The sequence below is a fragment of the Poecilia latipinna genome, unplaced genomic scaffold, assembly GCF_001443285.1.
Source record: "Poecilia latipinna isolate Pla-1442-1.1 unplaced genomic scaffold, P_latipinna-1.0 Scaffold281, whole genome shotgun sequence".
Classification (NCBI taxonomy): Eukaryota; Metazoa; Chordata; class Actinopteri; order Cyprinodontiformes; family Poeciliidae; genus Poecilia; species Poecilia latipinna.
The window spans coordinates 643,434-664,003 of NW_015112897.1; the positions used below are offsets into that span (position 1 = coordinate 643,434).

At 37.7% G+C, this 20,570-nt stretch overlaps 2 protein-coding genes and 2 long non-coding RNA genes across 4 annotated transcripts in view; 2 read left to right on the plus strand and 2 right to left on the minus strand.

The window, feature by feature from the left end:
- Window positions 1-105: 105 nt before the first annotated feature.
- batf2 (basic leucine zipper ATF-like transcription factor 2) lies at window positions 106-13,805 on the plus strand. The gene is made up of 3 exons (XM_015033892.1): window positions 106-1,053; window positions 3,274-3,393; window positions 9,287-13,805. Exons 1-3 carry the CDS (start codon window positions 961-963, stop codon window positions 10,118-10,120), a joined length of 1,047 nt encoding a protein of 348 aa, XP_014889378.1. The 5' UTR covers window positions 106-960; the 3' UTR covers window positions 10,121-13,805.
- Window positions 10,378-15,332, minus strand: LOC106948302 (uncharacterized). The gene is made up of 2 exons (XR_001425146.1): window positions 15,063-15,332; window positions 10,378-10,910 (listed from the first exon to the last, which is right to left on the minus strand). It is a non-coding gene; the product is annotated as an uncharacterized LOC106948302 (long non-coding RNA).
- Window positions 15,333-16,575: 1,243 nt separating this feature from the next.
- The window catches only part of ppp2r5b (protein phosphatase 2, regulatory subunit B', beta), a 41,784-nt gene continuing 37,789 nt past the window's right edge, over window positions 16,576-20,570 (plus strand). Inside the window, exon 1 of the mRNA XM_015033893.1 lies at window positions 16,576-17,735. Coding sequence (XP_014889379.1) covers window positions 17,543-17,735 — 193 coding nt within the window. The 5' untranslated portion in view covers window positions 16,576-17,542. The remainder of the gene's footprint in view (window positions 17,736-20,570) is intronic.
- Window positions 18,563-20,570, minus strand: part of LOC106948306 (uncharacterized) — a 48,170-nt gene continuing 46,162 nt past the window's right edge. Inside the window, exon 5 of the long non-coding RNA XR_001425147.1 lies at window positions 18,563-19,216. This is a non-coding gene — a long non-coding RNA (uncharacterized LOC106948306). The remainder of the gene's footprint in view (window positions 19,217-20,570) is intronic.

A 20,570-nucleotide genomic window follows, 5' to 3' on the forward strand; every position in this document is an offset into this window, starting at 1 on the left:
AAAACCACAATTAGGCCATTTGAATCAAGACATGTTAAGTTTTAAAACTAGCTTATTTTAAATGTATTTTCTTAACAGGAGCCTGTCTACCAATATGCAATTTCTGATTATATATACATAAATATATATCCCTGAGTGAAATGACTGCAAAGGAATACTTTCCTTTGAACAGAACGTTCTTTTTTGGACTACTGTACACTCTGTAACTCTGCAGAGGAGCAGAAACAGAGCAGCTTTGTAAAGAAACCTCTGACTCGGTACGATGTTCAGCTTTTGGATACAAGCTGGAGTCATTAACGGATTCGTGGGAAGTCCTTTTCCACGCAGGTCCAGTAAAAGCAGCTGTCTGTTTTCTGAGGGGGTGGGTTCTGTTCATTTCCCGGCAAAATTGACTCCAGAAATTCCCTGCACGTGGGGGAAGTGCGACCACCTCTCTCCTAATATGGTCAAAGCTTCCGCTTGGAAGAGCGTGGAGCCCTTCACGGGCTGTGGGAAACGGCGGTTACAGATTTCTGGTTGCCGCAAATGTTTACACCTAGAAACAGATTTCTCTCAGGAAATGTGTAACTGTCCGGTAATCATCACGAATCTTAGTCTGTTTGGCGCCATCTTTGCGGAACACTGAAGCGTCTTTTGTTTACATGCCGGCTAAGTGAAACTAACAAACAGCAAGTGAAGGTAGCCTACGACAGCTTTAGCATTAACGGGGCCGTTTAAAATAAAGAGAAACCGAAAGAAGCTGCTGCATCATGTTGCATCATCATCATCATCATCTGCCGGGAGTCAAACCGCCTGCACTCAAAACTGCTCGGAGCAGCTGACTGAGCGGCGCAGTCCTCACACAGCATCAGCAGCTCACCGAGCTACCTGCAGCCCAGGTGGGTCGGCCTGACTCACCCTGCTAGGCTGGATGTGTGCTGATCCGGACCGGGTGAAAGTCGGTCCTGTTGGAGGAGAAACATGCCCCTGCTGTTCATGGATACTGGGTGTGAGCTTAGCAGCCCCTGCGGCTCCCTGTCAGCGGAGGAGTATAGCAGCAGCACCTCTGCTTTGGTAAGCCCCCATCACCTTTATATATATATAATATATATATATATATATATATATATATATATATATATATATATATATATATATATATATATATATATATATATATTTCACCTAATTAAATTTAACATTTCATTATTATCTAAGCTCGTGTCATATTTGAACTGTATAACAATTACTGTGCAGTATTTGTTCCACAAATAATTATTGTTTGTAGTAATGGTTAGCAGAAATAGTCATATCCCATATGGGGCCCATATTTTAACCAATTTTATATATTTTTAATTGATGTAGTAGATACCCAATCTATAAGTCTATTTAGGCCCCATATGGTCAGATTGAATGGGTACTAAGAGACAACTAATTGGTCACCCTACGCTTTAAGTGGATATTAATATATTATCTGCTTTAATTGTATAACATAGAAAAAAATCCATATGGGCTCCACATTTGGACATGCATCCATTATGTGAAATTAGGATTGCTACCCGTCCCATAAAATACGGAATCGTCCCGTATTTGGCTGTCAAATGTTGCGTCCCGTATTGAACCGATACGGGACGCGATTTGTTCCGTATTTCTATGAATGTCCGATAGACACGCCTATCACACACATATCAACACTAAGTGTAACAATAATGACCAAAACAAAACACAGGAAATATTAAGGTCAACTAAATTCTCGTGAAGCGAAAGGACCCCAGAACGCTACGGACCGACGCTGTTGTCACGGTTGCCTAGAGACGGACACTACGCAGCCGTCCCTTATTTTTATATCTGAAATCCCATTTTTATTTCTTTTTCTGTTAGAGTCTGTTCGGTTCGGTACGCAATTTCTTTTGCTTCCGTTATAAAATCTGCCCATATAACCGACACCTACTTCTTTCTTTCTTGCTTTCTTGCTTTTAATTTTTTGGCGTCACACAACACAGTCCATCGATTGGCGGACTGGACATAAAAACGTTATTGCTTGCAACAAGAAAGCGTGTCGCGTACTACTAGCACGTCGTCGCGCTAGCAGTAGGACGCCATGTTTAGGCGTTTGGGTTTAGCCCCGCTTGTTCAGTCAGAGTCCAACTGGCGGTTGAAACGTCTCATAAATACACAAAATAGCGAACTGAACCATACCGCTCAATGGAGACAAGACATTTGTCAGCGTGTTTATTTTCCTACACTTGTAAATGTTAGCTAGATTATGATATATTTTGCTCAGGTTGAATTGTTATAAAGGGGGCCCATAATGGGAGTATTTCTTCCTTTTTTCTTTTTTTTTTTTTAGATTTTTTGTAGTTATAAACTAAAATGGCTCTGTTAGTTCAAATAAGCCATTTCTTGGAAGTGAATCGCATAAGGGATTACGTTCTGTGTACTTCCACCTTCGCTTTGAAATGGGAATATTTACTGTCATTTATAATCCTTATCTTCACTCTGAATCCACAAGACAGCAGCCATGCAGTCGTTTGCAGGGACGCCTGCAGGAAGTTTTCAAACTCATGAAACTTAAGAGTAAATTACTAATTAATGTACCATAAAATATGCTCATTTCCCTCTTGCCATTTCAAGAAAAAAGAAAATCAATGTGACATGTCATGCTGTCTCATGAAGGCCTTACCTAATGCTTCTTTCTGCTCTCTGGACTTCAAGAAAAACTAAAGTTTAACTTGGAAACAGAATCAAAACACTAAATGTTTCCAAACATACATAATCAAGTGAATGGGAATAGGAAGAAACCGGGGAATTTGGTGAATTTATTCCAGTATGTGGATAAAAACTGAACCTGAGAATGAAGCATGATCTTCAGTAACTTTTGGACAAAATCAATGGATTGGTAATACAGTATCAGAAAGCACATTTTATTTCTAAAATGATCCCTGGTTTCATCATTAATATGGGTTTCTGGAAATTAAACCCTGATATTTTTATTTTATAAAAAAATCTATCTGAAATTTGCTCTACTTTCTTTCTATCTCAATATTATCAGTTTTAACTTCACATGTCCACGGTTGCTTATAGTTTTATAGATTTTCTGCTTCAGTTTTAGGGATCAGATGCTGCCTCAGTATAGATTAGCTTTTAAATCTTTATATCTTATCCTTTTATAGCTGCAATTCCAAAACCAGGAGGCACGTGAAGTCAGAGTGAACATAGAGTCAACCTGATCTTTTGAAGTGTGTCATTAACTCTGCAGGGTGGCAATTAAACATTTTGCTTTTGGTTTTGCAGGAGAGAGATGGAGAGGGGAACCAGCCTCGGCCCAGAGTGACAAAAAGGCGAGAAAAGAACCGAGACGCGGCGAGGAAAAGCCGGCGCAAACAAACGGAGAGAGCTGATGAGCTGCACGAGGTGCGAAACAATCCCTCCCTGAAAACTGGAGGAAACTTCTGTCTGTTTCTCTTAATGCTTCCTGCATTATTCAACCTCCGACAGTCAGCCGCCTTCCTAGTCACACTGACCCACACACCCTCAGACAGTGTGACAATCAGGGAGCGTGTGTGTGTGTATCTTGTGCAATCGGGCGGCAGGCTTGTAGCCGTTTCTTGTAAATGCTCGGCTTTAAGAGAAGGACTTTCCCTTTGGCCTCTCCTCCACGCTGGTCCGCCCCCTTCTCTCTACCCGCACCACCCATCCACACACAGACAATCCTTTCTCTTCTTCCTCCACTGACTCGTTTCCCCCTCAGAGCTAAATCTGAACTCCTCTCCAACAGTTTATTATGACTTTAAGCCAACCATTATGAAAAATACCTGGAGCTCAGACACATAAAGGACCAGCTCCTTTTTTTTAACGTCTAAGTTATTTCTTTCATTAAAAAAAGTATTAAGTAAATGGTACCTAATATATTTTACATATTTTATACAATTTAAATCAGTTCATTTCATAACATGTAATCTCAAAGCACTTAAAAACTATATGAAGTCTTTGTAGTTATGAATTTATTAAAAATCTGAATTTTCTGGCTTTTTCTCTTGTATTAGGTTTTAAATTGTTAACCTCACTTTATTTTTGATACAAGTATTTCTGTGGCCTGTACCCCTTTGTGTTAGTACTTTATAAATGATAAAACTCAGCTATTTCAAGTAATAGCTGAAATAGCTGGGGATGTGGGTATATTTTACACATCCCTCACAAAAATCAAAAGCTTAAAGTAAAAATAACCCTGATATCTGTCTAGAATAATCACGTGACCACAAAAGCCTAATGTGTCAGATATGATACAAAGAAACCAAAACATGCTTAAAAGAATGCAAATAATTCATTTCTTTACAAATCAGATTTTTTGGATTTTTGTATTATCAGGTTTTAATTGTTAATCTTATAAAACCAAACATAATTTTTTATTCAACTATTTCTGTAACCTTTAGATTAGATTGCTATTTCAAGTAAATATTTTTCCAGGTGTATTTCACCTTCTTAAAAAATGCAAAAACATACATAACCCCCCTCCCCAGATATATATGTTTAGAATAAATAAATGAGCACAAAAGCTGAGTACATCAGATATGATGCAAAATAATTGCAGAAAACCTTGTTGATGTAAAAATATATATATATATATATATATATATATATATATATATATATATATATGTGTGTGTGTGTTATTTTTTAATATATATATTTTTAAAAAGTAATGCTCAATACTCTTTTTTATTGAAAGAAAAAAAACTTTTATATTTTTAAAAATTAAAATTTTCTGCCAAACATTTATCATATCAGACTTTAAAGGTTGATTTAAAAAAAATATTAACAGGCTATCCAGCTTAGATCATTGATTAATGATTTCCCAAACACCCATTTGGACACAACCTGTTTATGGGCACAAACTCCTGGAAAGCAGAAAAAATAAACCAAAAAGTGACTTTTAACAATGGTTAACCATAAAATATTTGTTTATTCAGGGACATGGGCGGTCCTAGATGGGGGCCAGCAGGGGCTTGTGCACCTATAGAACTGGAATTAGAATTTGACTTATTGGTCCCTTGGATAAATTTTATGTGTTACCTTGATAGTTTTATGTCAATAATGAATTAAAAATAAAATTTTATCTTTAGCTGTATATAGGATCACAGTTTTCATCTCAGGGGTCTGAAACCTGCAGCTCCAGAGCCACAAGTGGCTCTTTGGCTCTAAGTATATTAAATTATGAAATACTGCCATTAATTTTTTTATTTCATTCTTTTGTTCTTTGTCCCTCTGACTGACAAAAATACAATAAATAGCATAAATATCTGCACGACCATACGCAACTGAACATTTTTTTTTTAAATTATCTGTCAAAGGATCTCTGAAAAAGATGTTAAATGAAGCTGAACTGATTTGAACTAAACTAAAATACATTAAATGAAATCACAATAAATTAAAATTAACTTAACATATTTCTGTTAAACTGACTATCTTTAAAATAAATTGCACTTAAACTGTTGTAAACTGCAAAGAAATCCACTCTAAAGACGGTGTGGAGGGGAATACTGTACTGTGTTTGTGTTTCACTTTGACCAAAATACGTCACAGAAATTCAGTAAGTGATGCGCCTGTTAAATGGCAGTTTGAAAGCTGTAATCTCAAAGACGAGGGGAAATCCCAGCAAATAGCTTAGAACAGGTGCTGCCACTCCCAGAAATGCAGCCGGTAAAAGGTAGAAAAAAAAAAAAAAAAAACTCCACTCATTATAATCATTACTATCCAGGGACAAGTCACTGAAAACAGAAAAGAATTTAATGTTAGATCTCAGAATTCTGACTGTAATTTTGTAATTCTGAGATTAAAGTCAGAATTCTAACTTTTTCCTCAGAATTCAATTTTTTCCTCAAATTCTGACTTTATTTTTGGAATTATTATTATTATTTTTTCCCCAAAGAAAGGGCCCACTTTAGAATTCTGGTTTTAATTTTGGAATTCTGACTCTTTTTTTTTTTTTTTTTAAATCTGAATTTTTAGAATTCTGATTTATTTTAGAATTCTGACTTTAATTTCAGAATTCTAAGGTTAAAGTCAGAATTCTGACTTTTTTGTCAGAATTCTGAGAAAGTCAGAATTCATTTTGGTTTTTGGTTTTTTTCATTGGCCACTAACGTTAAGCTAAGGAGTCTAATAAATGCAACAAAACAAACAAAAAACACTCCCTTAAAACTGGTAAAGTGCTGGACTGAACAGAAACGAAAAACGTTAAACAGATCATGACAAATGAGTCATGACTCAAGATTTTTGCACAGTAAAGGTCTTGTCAAGGTTCCAAGACAAGTAGCCAAAAGAATAAAATTTCTATGGTAAAGTCAATAATTTAATTTATTTAAAAGAGATAACATGGCCAAAGTTTAAATCCTCATGTTTATAAGCCTGTTGTGTATTTCAGACAAGCATCTGTCCATCAAAGAGAAAGTGAAACCTATAACACCTAAACAGTTTGTTGACCTGTGTGAATGCCCGGGGCGTTGCGTCTATTGGAGCCAGTCGGATGAGCTTTAATGTAATCGCTCGGGTTTTATGAATGGGTGTGTCTCTGTCATGTGTAGTAAGTCCTGACTTTTGTTTTTTGTCTTTCATCTCTTTCACTTCTGCTTTCAGTGTGTCGTTTAACCACATTTTGAAGAAGCATGGCGACCACAAGCTGCTTGATTTAAAAAAAAAAAATTAAAAGCACAGCGTTGTGTCAGCGATTCAGTGCCCAACTACACTATCTGGAGCGAGAGAAGATCCTCAGTGTGGCTTTATTTGAGGGATGCTTTGTTATTTTGAGCAATGTCCAAGTACAAAGTTTGAGGTTTAAGTTGCTTATAGAAATAGGAAGCTTAATAACATATTTTTTTTATAAGGGAGACTTTGCTAACGTTGTAGCAACACAGTTCAAACGCAACAATCAGTCTATCTCAGATTTGTTGCAAATCCTTTAGGGAGTTCCACAGGGTTTAATATGTGGCTCCCTGTAGAAACTGTGTTGAAGAAAAGTTTCCTTGTTTCCACATAAAAATAAGAAAGAAGGAAATGACTGCTTAGTACCTGAACACATGCTGAGAGGGTGAGTATGTAAGGATGACTCTACTCACACTTCCTTTACATACATACACGCTTCTGCTAATTTGCTAATGCGCTACTAGCAGAGCTAACTTTTTATTTTGCATTTTGCTAATTTTGTAAACAGCGCATTTAGCTTCCCGTAATAAAATTTTTCATGATAAATTCTAAGTATTAATTTACATGGCTCTGTGTAAAACTCCCAGTAGGTCAGGAGTTTCTTAAATACTCGGACCAGCCCGTCTGATACCAACAATCAAAGTCACTTATCGTATATTCACTTAAATCAACGTTTGTACCCCATTCTGATGCTTGGCTTAAACTGCAGGAATTCATCTTCAACATGTTAAGTGAAATCCTGTTTCTGTTAACAGCCCAGGGTTTCCCCCAGTGTATGATAAGCCTGGCGGGCCACCAGGCTTCACTTGTGCCCCCACCAGGCTAAGCATTGCTTATTTATTTAAGTCTTTTTAAAATGTTTGCATTTTTTAAGACTTTATAGTTGGTGTTCAGGTATTAATCTTTCAATAACACAAAATTATCAAGTGATATTTTCAAATTTCCTGTCAACTTTAAAAAGTTTTTAACTCAAAAACACGACGGGACGCTGGATGAATGGCTGCCCAACCACCAGACTTAGCAGGTTTTCTGGGGGAAACTGTGCACCAACCAGGGCTTTCTCTGTCATTGGCCCTAAGTTATGGAACGACTTACCTTTGCAGGTCAGAGAAGCCCCTTCACTGTCCACTTTTAAAGCTTGTCTTAAAACCCATCTATTTTATTTGGCTTTCAACTCCAGCGGGATCTAGTTTTAAATTGTATGATTTTGTTTTTAAACTGTAAGCTTTTTACAAGCATTGTGGAACCCCTTTTTGGACCTAATTACCTTAGATCTAGCTACAGGATGCAAATCATTCTGCTTATTTACTAAGCCCTTCACTTAAGACAGCATCAAAGGCTTTGTAAACACAGACAGGAAGAGCTGCTTCCTGTCTGTCAAACTTTATAGCTGCAGTTATGTCCTTTATAACAGCAACTTATTTTCTAATTAAACTCTTGAGTTCAGCACTGATCAACAGGGGATGGCCGTCCTTGTTTGATCATCCACTCACTTGTTTCATGCTGAGCTCGCTGAGCTGTCTATTAACAGCCATATTTCATTTCTCCTTGGGGACTGTGGTGTGAACCGGGCATCATCCTCTCGGTGACTTTCATGCTTTCTGCTGCAGCTCTCTCAAAGCCTCAGAGTCTTTGCTATCTAATTACAGCAGCCGTCAGGCCTGGCGTTATTGTATGTGGGATTTTTATGGCCGATGAGGGGATTGATAAAGGGGACCTTCACGTTCTGTGCGTTTTTATTTTTTAATTCGGGTCTCAACTGCTTCTAGAAACAGACCAAACACTTAAAAAAAGAAAACACCTAGTTAGTTTGTGGCAATAAGTTCATGTTTTATGGTTCTGTTTCCTCTGGAATGTAACGTCACAAATCAGCAACCTCAGTGAAGCAGGTTACCTAGCAACCAAAGCTGAGCTCTAACCCGTCACCTAGCAACCCAAGCTGAGTTCCGCCACGTTTGGTTTTACAGCTGTGTGCGCTGTACAATGGCTGCTGACATTGACAAGTGTTTAGTTTACTTACCATCCAGAAACCACTGGCTGCTTTCTGGCTGCTCGTGCACAATAATATTTTCAAATTTATTGATATTTATTGATACTCTTATTGAACATTGGAGAAAATGGAAAAAAAGAAAACAACAACAGAACAATCCTGACAGTATGGGCGTTTTTTTTTTTAATCAGTTTAAATTTATCAATATGATAAATGAAAATTATTGAAGTAATTTAAAACGATACTATAAATGCCTATCCCGAGTTGACTTAGTGTTCAGAAACTACTTGCTGCATCTTTGTAGGTTGTGCAGAAGGCTCTACTAATGCTTTCAAAAATGTACGGCTGTTTGTGGGTATGAATTTTGAGTTGGAGGGCGTGGCCAGCAGCAGTTTATGTGGATTTAAAGTGACAAAGGCCCTAAAACATCTCATTATGAAAGGCAGAACTGAGCAGACTAAAATCTCATTATCTAAGAATAATTTTGGTTAAAAAAATGTAATGAACTTGTTTTGTATAGACCATAGACCTATCCTAACCTGTTTAAGAAAGCATACTCTGAAACCTTTAATAACGAAACCCCATCACTCATCTTCTTGCCTCTTGTTTCTTTAGGAGCTGCAGAGTCTTGAGCAGTCAAATTCAGCTCTGCAGAAGGAAATTGCAAAGCTGAAGAAAGACCTCCGCCTCTATGAGACGGCGCTGGAACGCCACAAACCTCACTGCCGCCTAAAGGACGCCACTTCGTCCCTGGCAGATCTCAAAACCATCTCCACTCCTCTGCAGGACTCTTCCTCCTTAAACACCAGAGCGGGTTTAAAAGCCTTCAGTGACCCTGAAAAGACTCGCCTCCCGTCTTCATCTTCCTCTCCAGCAGCAGCATCAGCAGCCTCGTCGGCTAAACTCCCCGTCACATCGTCCTCATCGACTTCTCCCTATTGTGCCTCTTTCTCCACACATCCAGCTCCTCATTCTTTGTTTTGTGAACCGCTTCCCAGCTTCGTTCCCTCCACAGCAGCTCAGCTAGTGACCAACAACGCTAACACAACCGCCTCAGCATCTCAAAGCAGTTCCTTTACAGACGATTCATTTTCAAGAACCCTCAGTTCCTCCTTTGCAGCTGCATCTGCAGTGCATTTCTCCTCAGCTTTACCGAAGCAAAGTACTCCCAGGAATCTGCCTCAGTTTCCTCCCTGCAGGTTCGGTGGAAGCAGTGCTGCTACCTTAGTGACCTCTCCCCCTGCTGCTCCTCTAGCCTCCATCGACGGCTACGATCACCAGGTTTCTCCGGCTCCTGAGTCTCTGCTGTCCCTGCTCACCGTGCCCAGCCCTCTGAATCACTGTCAGACCAGCTTTAACGCACCAGCACCAGCCGCCTCTAAAGACATGTCTCTCTCTGAGCTGCTGGAGGTCAACGAGTGGATCCTGAGTGGCTTCGGCAACCAGTAGCATCACGGAATAGCTGCTTGTTTTTATTACAATGAGAGAAGTCCAACTGGCTGAAGAAAATAAGACACAACCAATGTCTCACACTGCAAAAACAAAAAGTCTCACCAAGTATTTTTGGTCCACTTTCTAGTGCAAACACCCTAGTTTACTTTAAATTAGACAAAACTAACCTACAAGTTACGATTCAGAAGAAATGGGAGCTTTTCACTTAAAGTTGTTTTGCATCAAGCCGTATTAGGTCTTTATAGCTTGGAGTCGTTATATAATCCCAACAATAAGATCATTTTCTAGTCATTTTTATATCAATAATAACAACCTTAAACTAAAAATAATTTTTATTTCAGCAGTATTATTTTCCACTTCAATATTCAGTTATAGTAATGTCAGAAAAAAAACAAAAAACATGTTTCTGCTCTACCATCACAAATATAAATAGGAATAAAGTTTGCAGAGGGAACGGGTCGCCCAGGCCCTCGTTTATGTAAGAACCACCACTGGACAGAGTAGAAAAAACTCTTTCCTGGTATGACTAATCCCATGAAAGATCAAGATACTTTAAATATTTCACACATTTTCCAAGAAATACGTCTGTATCTGTTGTCTGGTAATAAATGAGTAAAGCTGCAGCTCTCAGAGAATGAAACGACTTAAGAAAAGAAGGATGATGCATCTTTCAGCTCCTGTGTCAGGCCTTTGCCTGATTTTGTTCCTGTTCTGTTTTGAGCCCAATACTTCTTCATTTGTCCTCCGTTTGTGCGGCATGTAGTCCTTGGTCAGCGACCACAGAGGCCTGCAGAAAGCAAGAAAAACGACTCATCAGGATCCACTTAAGAGATTTCAAAACTTGTTGGAAGGAATACATAAATGCAGTATGTGTCTTTGAGAAAGTTTTACACATGATAAAATCAAATCAAAACAAAGAGTTTTATTTCTGTCTAGTTTGCCAAAATCTAAAAAGCAAAAACACAGCAAACCCCAGATTTGCTTTTTCAATCTCAGAGGTTCAGTTAATTTTCTCAGATAACACACTCTTGACTTCCAACAGTTGATTAATCTGTTGCTTATTCTGATGATTAATCAATTAATCAAATAAAAAAAAGTTGGCACATTCTGCAGATTTTTCATCAAAGTCTTTTTTATGCAACATTTGAAATACATTAAAGTATTAAAATTAACATTGTATTGCCTAAAGTGCAATAACACAGCATTCCTTTAGTGAACACTTGATTATTTGTAACAAATGATGCATCTGCAGCTAACAAACACTTGTAACATGTGAAAAGCTCAGCTGTTTCTGCTTGATTTAGCTTTTATAGAGTGCAGAGATGATGTATTGATTATTTGTTGGATGAACAGATTAATAATTGGACGGAAAAAGGTGCTTAATAGAAGAGTTTAAATTAGGTGAAGCTAAAACTATATTAATTGAGGAGTTCTGGGTAGAACGTATTTACAGACAGATTTTATCTTAAGTGCAAAATGTATGTATTTTTGTAAAGCTTTGGTTTAATCACTGAGTGTGTCGTTCTTTCATCAAATAGTCTCTTTTTTGAGTCTCTTTTCTTCAGTTAACGATTATTTCAGTAATCGATTAATCGTTTCAGGCCTAATATTTCTTAAACTGGATTTGAACTGATGACTCCTGAAATCTGCCGCTCACACCGGGACTCAAACTCTGCAACGTCAACTGAACTGAGTCACTCTGTTTCTAAGAACTGCAGATAAATCGCTCCTGGTCGTCAGCTGTTTCTTCATTTAGAAAGAAACGGTTGGTTCTGTAAACTTTTGAGTCCACGCCAGCACAGGCTGCACTTCCCTGCAGGTTCATGGAAATGTAATTTGTAGATATTTGGATCCCAAACTGAACCAGACAGCTGTGGCTGCATATTTTGTAAACTTATTTTTGTATGTAAAGACGCCGTGGGATTTGTCTTCCCTGTCTGCTGGTGCTTTTTTATTTCTACACTGCAAATCCAGTTCCTACAGTGTGTTTTTATTTGTGCTTTGGGACGAAGCAGTGCAATGTGAACTAATCTGGTTTCAGTCGTTTTGTCTGTGCTGCTGTGGGCTGAAGCAGGTACCAAATGTAAATGTGGTGGTGAAGAAACCTTCAGGCTGGTCTGACTCACGACTCGCTGCAGCAGAGCGTCGCGTTGAGCTGACATGCAACACCGAACACGCAGCGATCCCTCCAGGTCGTTTGTTTAGTTATGTTTCAGATCATAAAATACGTTTTGCATCAACATCTTTTTCCAAATTTTGCATAAATATGAGAGTAAATGCCAGTTGCCAGCGTACATAACCAATACTTATTATTTTTTGAATATTTAACTCTTTTAATGCCAGTTTTAGCCACAAAAAGTGGATTTTATCATCGTTTTTTTTCAGAGGAACGTCAGAAGTTTGGCTGCAAAAGTTTTATGTTTTAGAAAGATGTTGCTAGTAAAAGTAGAAAACAGAGTAAACTGCTCCATCTGTGGGCCAAGGACACAAAGTGTGACCTCTTAAATATAGTTATGGAAATATTACACTTCAATATTCATCAGTCAAATATCACATAATATTCTGATTTTTTTAACCTGTTCAACTATCTTTTTTTTTAAACACAAAGTTTTTTCTTTCCTCTTAAATATTCAAATTGGATTCTGAGAGGTTTGGTAGTTTCAGGTATATATATATTTTTTAAACTGTAAATAAATTGCTTAATCTGTATCCCTTGGACACAAAAATGCTCTGCTGCACACTGCAGTAGAAATAATTTATATTCCTATAACTTGTATTTTCCATTTTTTTTAAATTAATCTTAGCATCGGCTCCCTTCAAACATAGCAAAAATGAAAATGATTCTGATCTATTTTTACTTTGGAAACAAATGAAAAAGTCATCAGAAAATTGATTTTTCCATCCATTATTACACATAAAAACAAATTTACCTTGTGGAAAAAAATAAAACATGAAAATCTGAAGGGATTTCAACATGAGTGAATTAAAGAAGCAACAGATTGTTCAGTTTAGCTCAGAAAAGCTCATGGAGGAGAAACATCTCTAAAAACCCCCACATTTTTTATACATTTTATGCATCAACACAACCCAAGTTAAACAGGTTATGGTTTTAATGTTAGAAGATCTTCTGAGGATTAGAAAGGAAAACATTCATACTCTGAATAAAACATCCATGTTGGATGGATTACAGAATGTGAAGCTGCAGATGTTATTTTTTCTAATTATGCTCTTCTGATTTATATGTCACTAAATTTTATTGTCTTACAAACCAGAATTTTCCAAAAATGCTGAATGAGTTTAGTTTGGATGAAAGAGATTCATCCAAACTAGAGAGGTTTTTAGGGACCATTTAATTATTTAATTGTCTTGCTTTGGATAAAAATGCTGCATTAACTTCGTTTTTACTTAATTTCTACTTTTAATGTACTTTTTCTTACATCTAGGAAAAGGCCAGTGCTTTTATTTAAATAACGATTTAGATTTCTCTAATGATTCTGTCCCTTTAATTAAATATAAAATATAGTGTTTATGCATATATATATAAATAGAGAGAGGAAATATATGGATTTATATTAACAATTCAGTGTGTTTTTAAGAGTGTGTGTATTTATCAGATGTATTTATGCTGTGGTTGTGTATTTTTGTGTAAAACAATGCGAAATAAAAGCTTTTCTTTAATGCACACATCTTTTTCTCTCTGTTTAACTCCATGATAAAAACATTAAATTAAATCAAATTCATGCATGTTTTTCTCCTGAAGTGTGTTCTCTCTTAGTTTGATTTTAGGATTTTGTAGAATGAAAACGTGAAACTTTCTATTCATAAATATGTGCAAATCTGAACTGCAGATGACTCCATTTTACACCGAAAAATAACTTTAAAGCAAAATGGTGGAAATGTCCAAACATCTTCATTTAGTTAGTCAGAGAAGAGGCGTTTAAAACAGACAGATTGCAGAGCAAAGAAAAGGAAAAACAGGTCAAGAACCAGGAAGGATACCAGGAAGAAGGTTAATAAAAATGGATGCTTTGCTTTTCCTTACAAAGCAAAGTAAGGTACTAAATCTTTTTTTGAAATCAGTTAAAATATCACAAAAATATAACTTTAAAAAGAGCCCATCTTAGTCTAACAGTCAAAAGTATTGCAGATGCATTTTATTTAGAAAATATTAGATAAGCTGTATAAAAACAATCTGCAACTAAGCGAACTTTATGTGAATTTTGCACAGAAAAACCCACAAATACTTAATGCAAGCAGGAGGTTCTTACAATTTAGACAGATGGTCATATTGTTATGCCTAGTCCGTGTATTTTGCTGTAAATAAAACAGCTTGAGTAATATAAAAATCTATGTCAAAAAATGAAATGTTTATACAACTTTTTTATAATTCAGACGAAATAAATGATCAAGTTTTAACGACTCAACAATCAAATCTTTACTAATCAAACCAACACAGAGATTTGAACAAGAATGAAAACTTTACAGCTGAAAAAAATTATGATTTTTAACCCAGCCTTGGATTTTAAGAAAACTTTTTTCAAGAAAGATATTCAAAGTTGAAGTAACGTGACAGATTTTACAGTGTAAGCATTTCTTAAAACGCACTAAAAACTATTTTAATGGAGAAAAAGATGTTTCCTGGACTCCTTTAATCAGTTGCAGTGAAATTATATCAACATATTGGTGATTATTTCAGTGAAGAATATCAATAAAACTGAAACAACACAAATAAAACAACCGTAATAAATTTGGTCTGTGTTTGTTTTGGTGTTTATCTTGCGCCATCATCAGGACAAAAATAAAATAAAAAAAACTATGTTGAATCAGTTTGAATATTTCTCCTTTTGCGCTGCAGCTAATGATCTGAAGTTAGTTTTCTTTTAGAGAGGGAATAAAACGTTAGGACCTGATCGGAGGAAGATGGGGGGACTGTGGGTACCTGGGCGGTGGATGGTCTGATTGGGAGGAACAATAGGAGGAAGCTTGATGCTCAACTTACAACCATTCCAGGAGGAGGAGGAGGAAAAGGAGGAGGAGAAGCCGGGTATGGAGGGAGGAAGAGGAAGAGGAGGGGAAGGGAGTCAGACAGACACACCGATGGACGTCAAAGCGCTGCTGGAGGTCAGAAGGAGATATTCTACAACCAAATCGCACGAATGTTGCAGATTTTCTGCAGAAAATATTACAGAAAGGCGCAAAAATGATCCGAATGAAATAAATAAATCCTCCTAAAGCCACATTCCTAAAATAAATAAGCCATATAAATAAATAAATCAATGCCGTAGCGTCATCTGCAGTGAGGAGCCTTTCTCTCTCGTCTTGCGCCACCTTTCAGTAGTCAAGGCGGTCAGAGTGGAGCTTGGGCGCATCCGGTTGGTGCTGTCAAAATAAAAGCTTGCGCAGTTAAACCAGTCAGTAAAAAAAGTTTCACATCTGTAAGTCAGTTTTCTAAACACAATATCTGTCTGTCTATAAAATTAAAGAAAATGTGATTTCATATCAGTTAAAAGCAAAATCCATCCAGACCTGCTGAACAACATCGGAGGGTTGATGAAGTGAAATGTTTTGTGATTTTAAACTGAGTCTGCTTCTCAATCCTCTGAAGACTTGTTATCCTAGTTGCTTGTGCGCCTGTACCAACTACACTTCTTCCTTCCACTCAACTTTACACTTTAAACCTGAACATATCACTCTGTGAATACACTGAAAAAGAGAATGGAGCCCCAACTTTGGAAAATTTTTTTGTTAATTTGCTATTTGTGATCAAATTAAGTCTGTCGAACTTATTTTATTCACGTTTAACATGACAACTTCATATATTTTAAACTTAATTTAAAATATATGAGCTATTTTTTTTTTAAGTTGAATCATTTATTTTTTTTTTCAGTTGCTTGTCCTGTGGAAGATTTCAGTGACCGTCTGCTGCCCAGTCGGGTTTATAATGATGGTTTAGTTTACCTCGCCCCAGAATATTGGTTTTCTAATTCCTCGTCAGGAAGTTAACAGAAATAAATCAGTGTGTGGACTGCATTAATTTCAAAAAGGTATATATCTTAGGATAAATATATAGAATTATGACAATACTGAGAAAAACAAATTCTGAGAGTAAAGTAATATGATAATTAAGTCGAAATAATATGACAAAAAAATTATGGCCAGACTAAAAAACATTATTTTTTAATTACAAGAATACAGTCATAGTATTACGTGAATGAAGCTGAAATTAAACGATGGAGTATTAGGGCCATAATGAGATTTTTTTTTAAATTTAATGAGAATAAAGTCACAATAAAATTACCAGGATAGAGTGGTAATTTTATGACTTTATTTTTGTGACATTAAAACTTTATTATCACAATGAGTGTCTAATACTCCGCTGTAATAAAGTGAGTTTCGTTAATTATAAATAAAAGTGGGACAAATGTTGGTCAATTGGCTGTGATTTAATTTGAAAAGGCAGACTGGATCATTTCCGGTCGTCTCGTTCGCTTTGACGCAAATCTGGCGCTGTAATAACCGGATAACGGGAACCGAGAAGGAGGACGGCAGCAAAACGGATCAGTCGGTCAGTCGGTGTGTGTTTCTCCCGTTGTGTAACGCAGGCCCTGAGTTTCTCCTCTAGGCGGAGCGGCTCCTTCTCTCCTCTTTGTCTGCTTTCTGCTCCTCGGAGGTGGGACCTGACCGGAGCGCGGCTCGGCGGCGGAGGACCTGCACATGTCGGCTCCGTTTGTTTCTCCGCCCTGATATCGGCTGGAGGACGGCAGCGGGAGGAGGAGCAGGTGGAGAACAATCACCGAACCGCAGGGAGTCAAATAGAAATATATAAATGTGTTAATGAGAGGAGCGTCTGAGACAATCAGGAGAGGATGCGATAAAAACAAGAGAGAAGGACACCAGTGATGCGGCAGCCGAGGTGGGCCCAGATTGATGATTTTATGATATCATCATCCACCGCCAGGACCGGATCCGATTAATAAGGAGGATAAACCACAAACTGATCGGGAATCTGTGTTTCCCCCCGCACTCCCCTCTGGGATAAGCAGGAGGCGCTCTGCGGGTTTTCTTCATCAGCCTGTTATTATCCTGAATGAACATCCACGTTTAGGCCGATGACCGAGTCTGGAGCCTGTGTGACGCCAGTACAGCAGCAGAGGTGTGTGTCTGAGCATCACTGGGAAGGAGCCGCCAGCCCATTTCCATCTGTGCGTAAAACAAACCAGGAGATTCAGGCGATGCGGCCATCAGTCCGGCTCTCATAGAGGCGCAAATCAGGACTGGACCTCCAGAGATATTCCTCCCCCCTCCTGCGCATTTCCATCCTAATCAACTGATTATCCATCTGTGATTCACAAAGCCACCCACTCCATCCATCCATCCACCCATCCATCCTCCGTTACGCGCTCCACATCTGCAGCCGTCATGGAGACCACCAAGCTGCCGCCGTCCAGCCCCTCCTCGCCGAGCACCAGCTTCTCGGTGCCGTCCGCGGAGAAGGTGGACGGCTTTCCGCGCAGGTCGATGCGCAGAGCGCGGCAGAGGAGGTCCCACAGCTCGTCCCAGTTCCGCTACCAGAGCTCCCAGGTGGAGCTCACCCCGCTGCCCCTGCTCAAAGGTGAGAGACAAAAGACGCACACACAATTTCTACAAAGACTGTCAACTCACCTCCGACACAGATGAAACCCTCCCACTCTATTATAGTCTCTATTTTCAACCCGTCATTTTTACTTGAAGCTTAAGCTAACCTGAATGTGTACCAGCCTACTCTGGCAGATTGACAAAACCACTTTGAAGAGATTTTTCATCACTTTATTCTCTCTTCCCTTTTTCCCATCTTTAGCTTTCTGTCATCAGATAAAACAATTCAAATGAAAATATAAAAAGCGCCCACTAGCTTTGTTCTCTATTAGGAATCTTATTTCCGCCATATTCTGGCGCCCCCTCCAGCGCAGCGCCCCTATGCCTCACATATAGAGCCACTTTTGCCACTGAACAGGCATCCACATCTTTTTTCTTTCTTTTTCTCTTCAAAAGGTGAAGCTGACGTGTTCTGTAAACCCGTTACTCTCAGAGTGATATATTTAAAGTGTTTATTTCTTCTTAATTTTGATAATTAACACTTAAAGCTAATGAAAACCCAAATTTAAGTGATCATAAATTAATTTTTAATGCAAAAATGCCAGCCTTCTGAACTACTTTTGTTTGTAATTGATTATTCTGACAATGAATACATTAATCGGAAAGAAATGGCAGATTCTGCAGGCGTATTAGAAATATATTGAAATATGGACATAAACAAACAATTAAATTCCTTTTTTAAGTAAGAAAATATTTTTTTGCCTAAAACACAACAACATAGAATTAATTTAGCCAACACTTGATCATTTGTAGCAAAGGATGCATCTACAACTTCAAAAAAACATCAAAGCTCAGCCCTCTTAGCATCAGTACAAAGCACGACTAATCTATTGATTATTTTATTATTTCACCAGTCATTAACTGGATAGTAAAAGCTGCTTACCATCCAGCTTTCTTCTGGTAAATTGTGTCTTTATTTCGCTAAAGTTGTCGCAGGCTGGCGCTAATACCCCGTCGTACAACTCAAAGAGGGAAAGACTGAGATAAAAGCTCATTCTTTGGAAATGTTTTCTGTCATTTGTAATTTCCTTTTTAGAAAAGAAAGTGGGAATCAATTAAAATCGCATCCGGTTTGAAAAAACACATGTCATATCGCCCAGCCCTAAGTAAAGATAACATTTAGATACAAAGACAAAAACAAGTCCAGCTTAGTTTAGGCAAACTGGACAGACCATAAACTGATGTTGAATCTCTGGAATCGTCTGGACTGAAGCCGTGAAGCTTTCCCCTCTTAGCCTTCACTGAATCACAGCATCAGTTCGTCTCCCTGACTGATTGATTTGGGAAACGGGCGCAGCAGCCCCTCCATCACAGGAACATTTTCTCCTTTTTCAGCTGCGGACTGGACTCACTTCCTGACTGCCATGAAATACATAACCATGAGTAACCTTTGTGCCAAACTGGATGGGGATCTGGAGATGCAGATCTGTTGTTGCCATAGTTCTGGTCCCTCGGCTCCTGAAAACACACAGAGGAAACTTTTAATCTACCTGAAGGCTGCAGAGCAGGTGGAATCAACAACATGTTGCATTTAAGTCGCAGCGTATGATCTCTGTGGGAATCGGCCTGCGGTTTGATGCACGTTTGTTTTCTGTGGCAGAATTTGTGTTTTTGCAGTGAGATGCATGTCAATACTTTTGGCTCTTTTCTTTTCGGTGTCTGAGTCAATAACTAGGATTGTCATGATAGCAAATTTTGATGGACGATAAATTGTCCCAGAAGTTATTGCGATAAACGACAACGTTGTTGTTTTGAGGCCATTTTCAAGAAATGTAATGACAATGGCAAAAATGAACAAACTTTAATTTTGTAAAGAACATGTAGCACTTGAACTGGAAGATATTTTCAATATTCAGCATAAAACGTAACAACAACAAAAATTAAAAAGTAAAAGGGAAACAGAAACTAAAATAAAATGGATCATGAAGTTTTCCTTCTCAAAGACCAATAAACTTTAATTTTGTAAAGAGCATTTAGCACTGGAGCACTTACAAGAAAAATAAACAATAAATAAATAAAATGCTAAAATAAATCCTCCCACCCAAAACATGAACAAACAACCAAAAACAATAAACAGAGATATAAACCACACAAAACTGAAACATAAATGAATTGGCAGAAAAACTTCCCTTTAAAAATGATTAATAATCAGAATTATGGAGCTCACTTTAGCTTATAATGTGATTAACTGATTTATTTGATTTATTATTGATCGATTTATTGACAATCAATAAATCTGATGAGGTAGAAAATAAACATTGAAAACCTCAAGTACCGTTAAATCAAAACTAGATGTAAACAACCAGCAATGTTAATCTAAACAGACATCTATAAATAATCTGCAAAATTTGGAAATTCATTTCAAATGATTTAAAAAATTCACCTTAAATAATTTACAATTTTAAATAATTGACACAATTAATTTTAAATAATTTACTATCCGTTACAAATGGCATTAGCTGACCGATGAGCTCCGTCCTTATTCCTGCTCCGCCCCTCTTGTGTCTCGTGTGTTTTTGCAACATGGCCGACTGTGTTTTTATTTTGCTCTGACCCCGCTTTATAAACCCATTCTCCCTCTGTGCAGTCGGCGATCTCCTCCCATTAACTCTGAACTGAGGGAAATCGTTTCTGCTTTCAGAGAAGCTCTGAGATCCCTCTGTCTGTCCTCTCTTATGTATTTTTACACTTCATTTCCCCCAGCTTTAACGTCCTTCCAGGGCGGGGTAAAGTGGTTTGGTTTTTATTGCACCTTTTAGTTCAGCTCTGACTTTGCATACATACATGATGCTGCAGCAGGCAGGCGTCCCGG

Coding starts and splice junctions, on each gene's coding strand:
- batf2 (XM_015033892.1), top strand. CDS start 961: ATGCCCCTGCTGTTCATGGATACTGGGTGTGAGCTTAGCAGCCCCTGC. Junction 1,054..3,273: donor GCAGCAGCACCTCTGCTTTG/GTAAGCCCCCAT, acceptor TTGGTTTTGCAG/GAGAGAGATGGAGAGGGGAA. Junction 3,394..9,286: donor GAGCTGATGAGCTGCACGAG/GTGCGAAACAAT, acceptor TTGTTTCTTTAG/GAGCTGCAGAGTCTTGAGCA.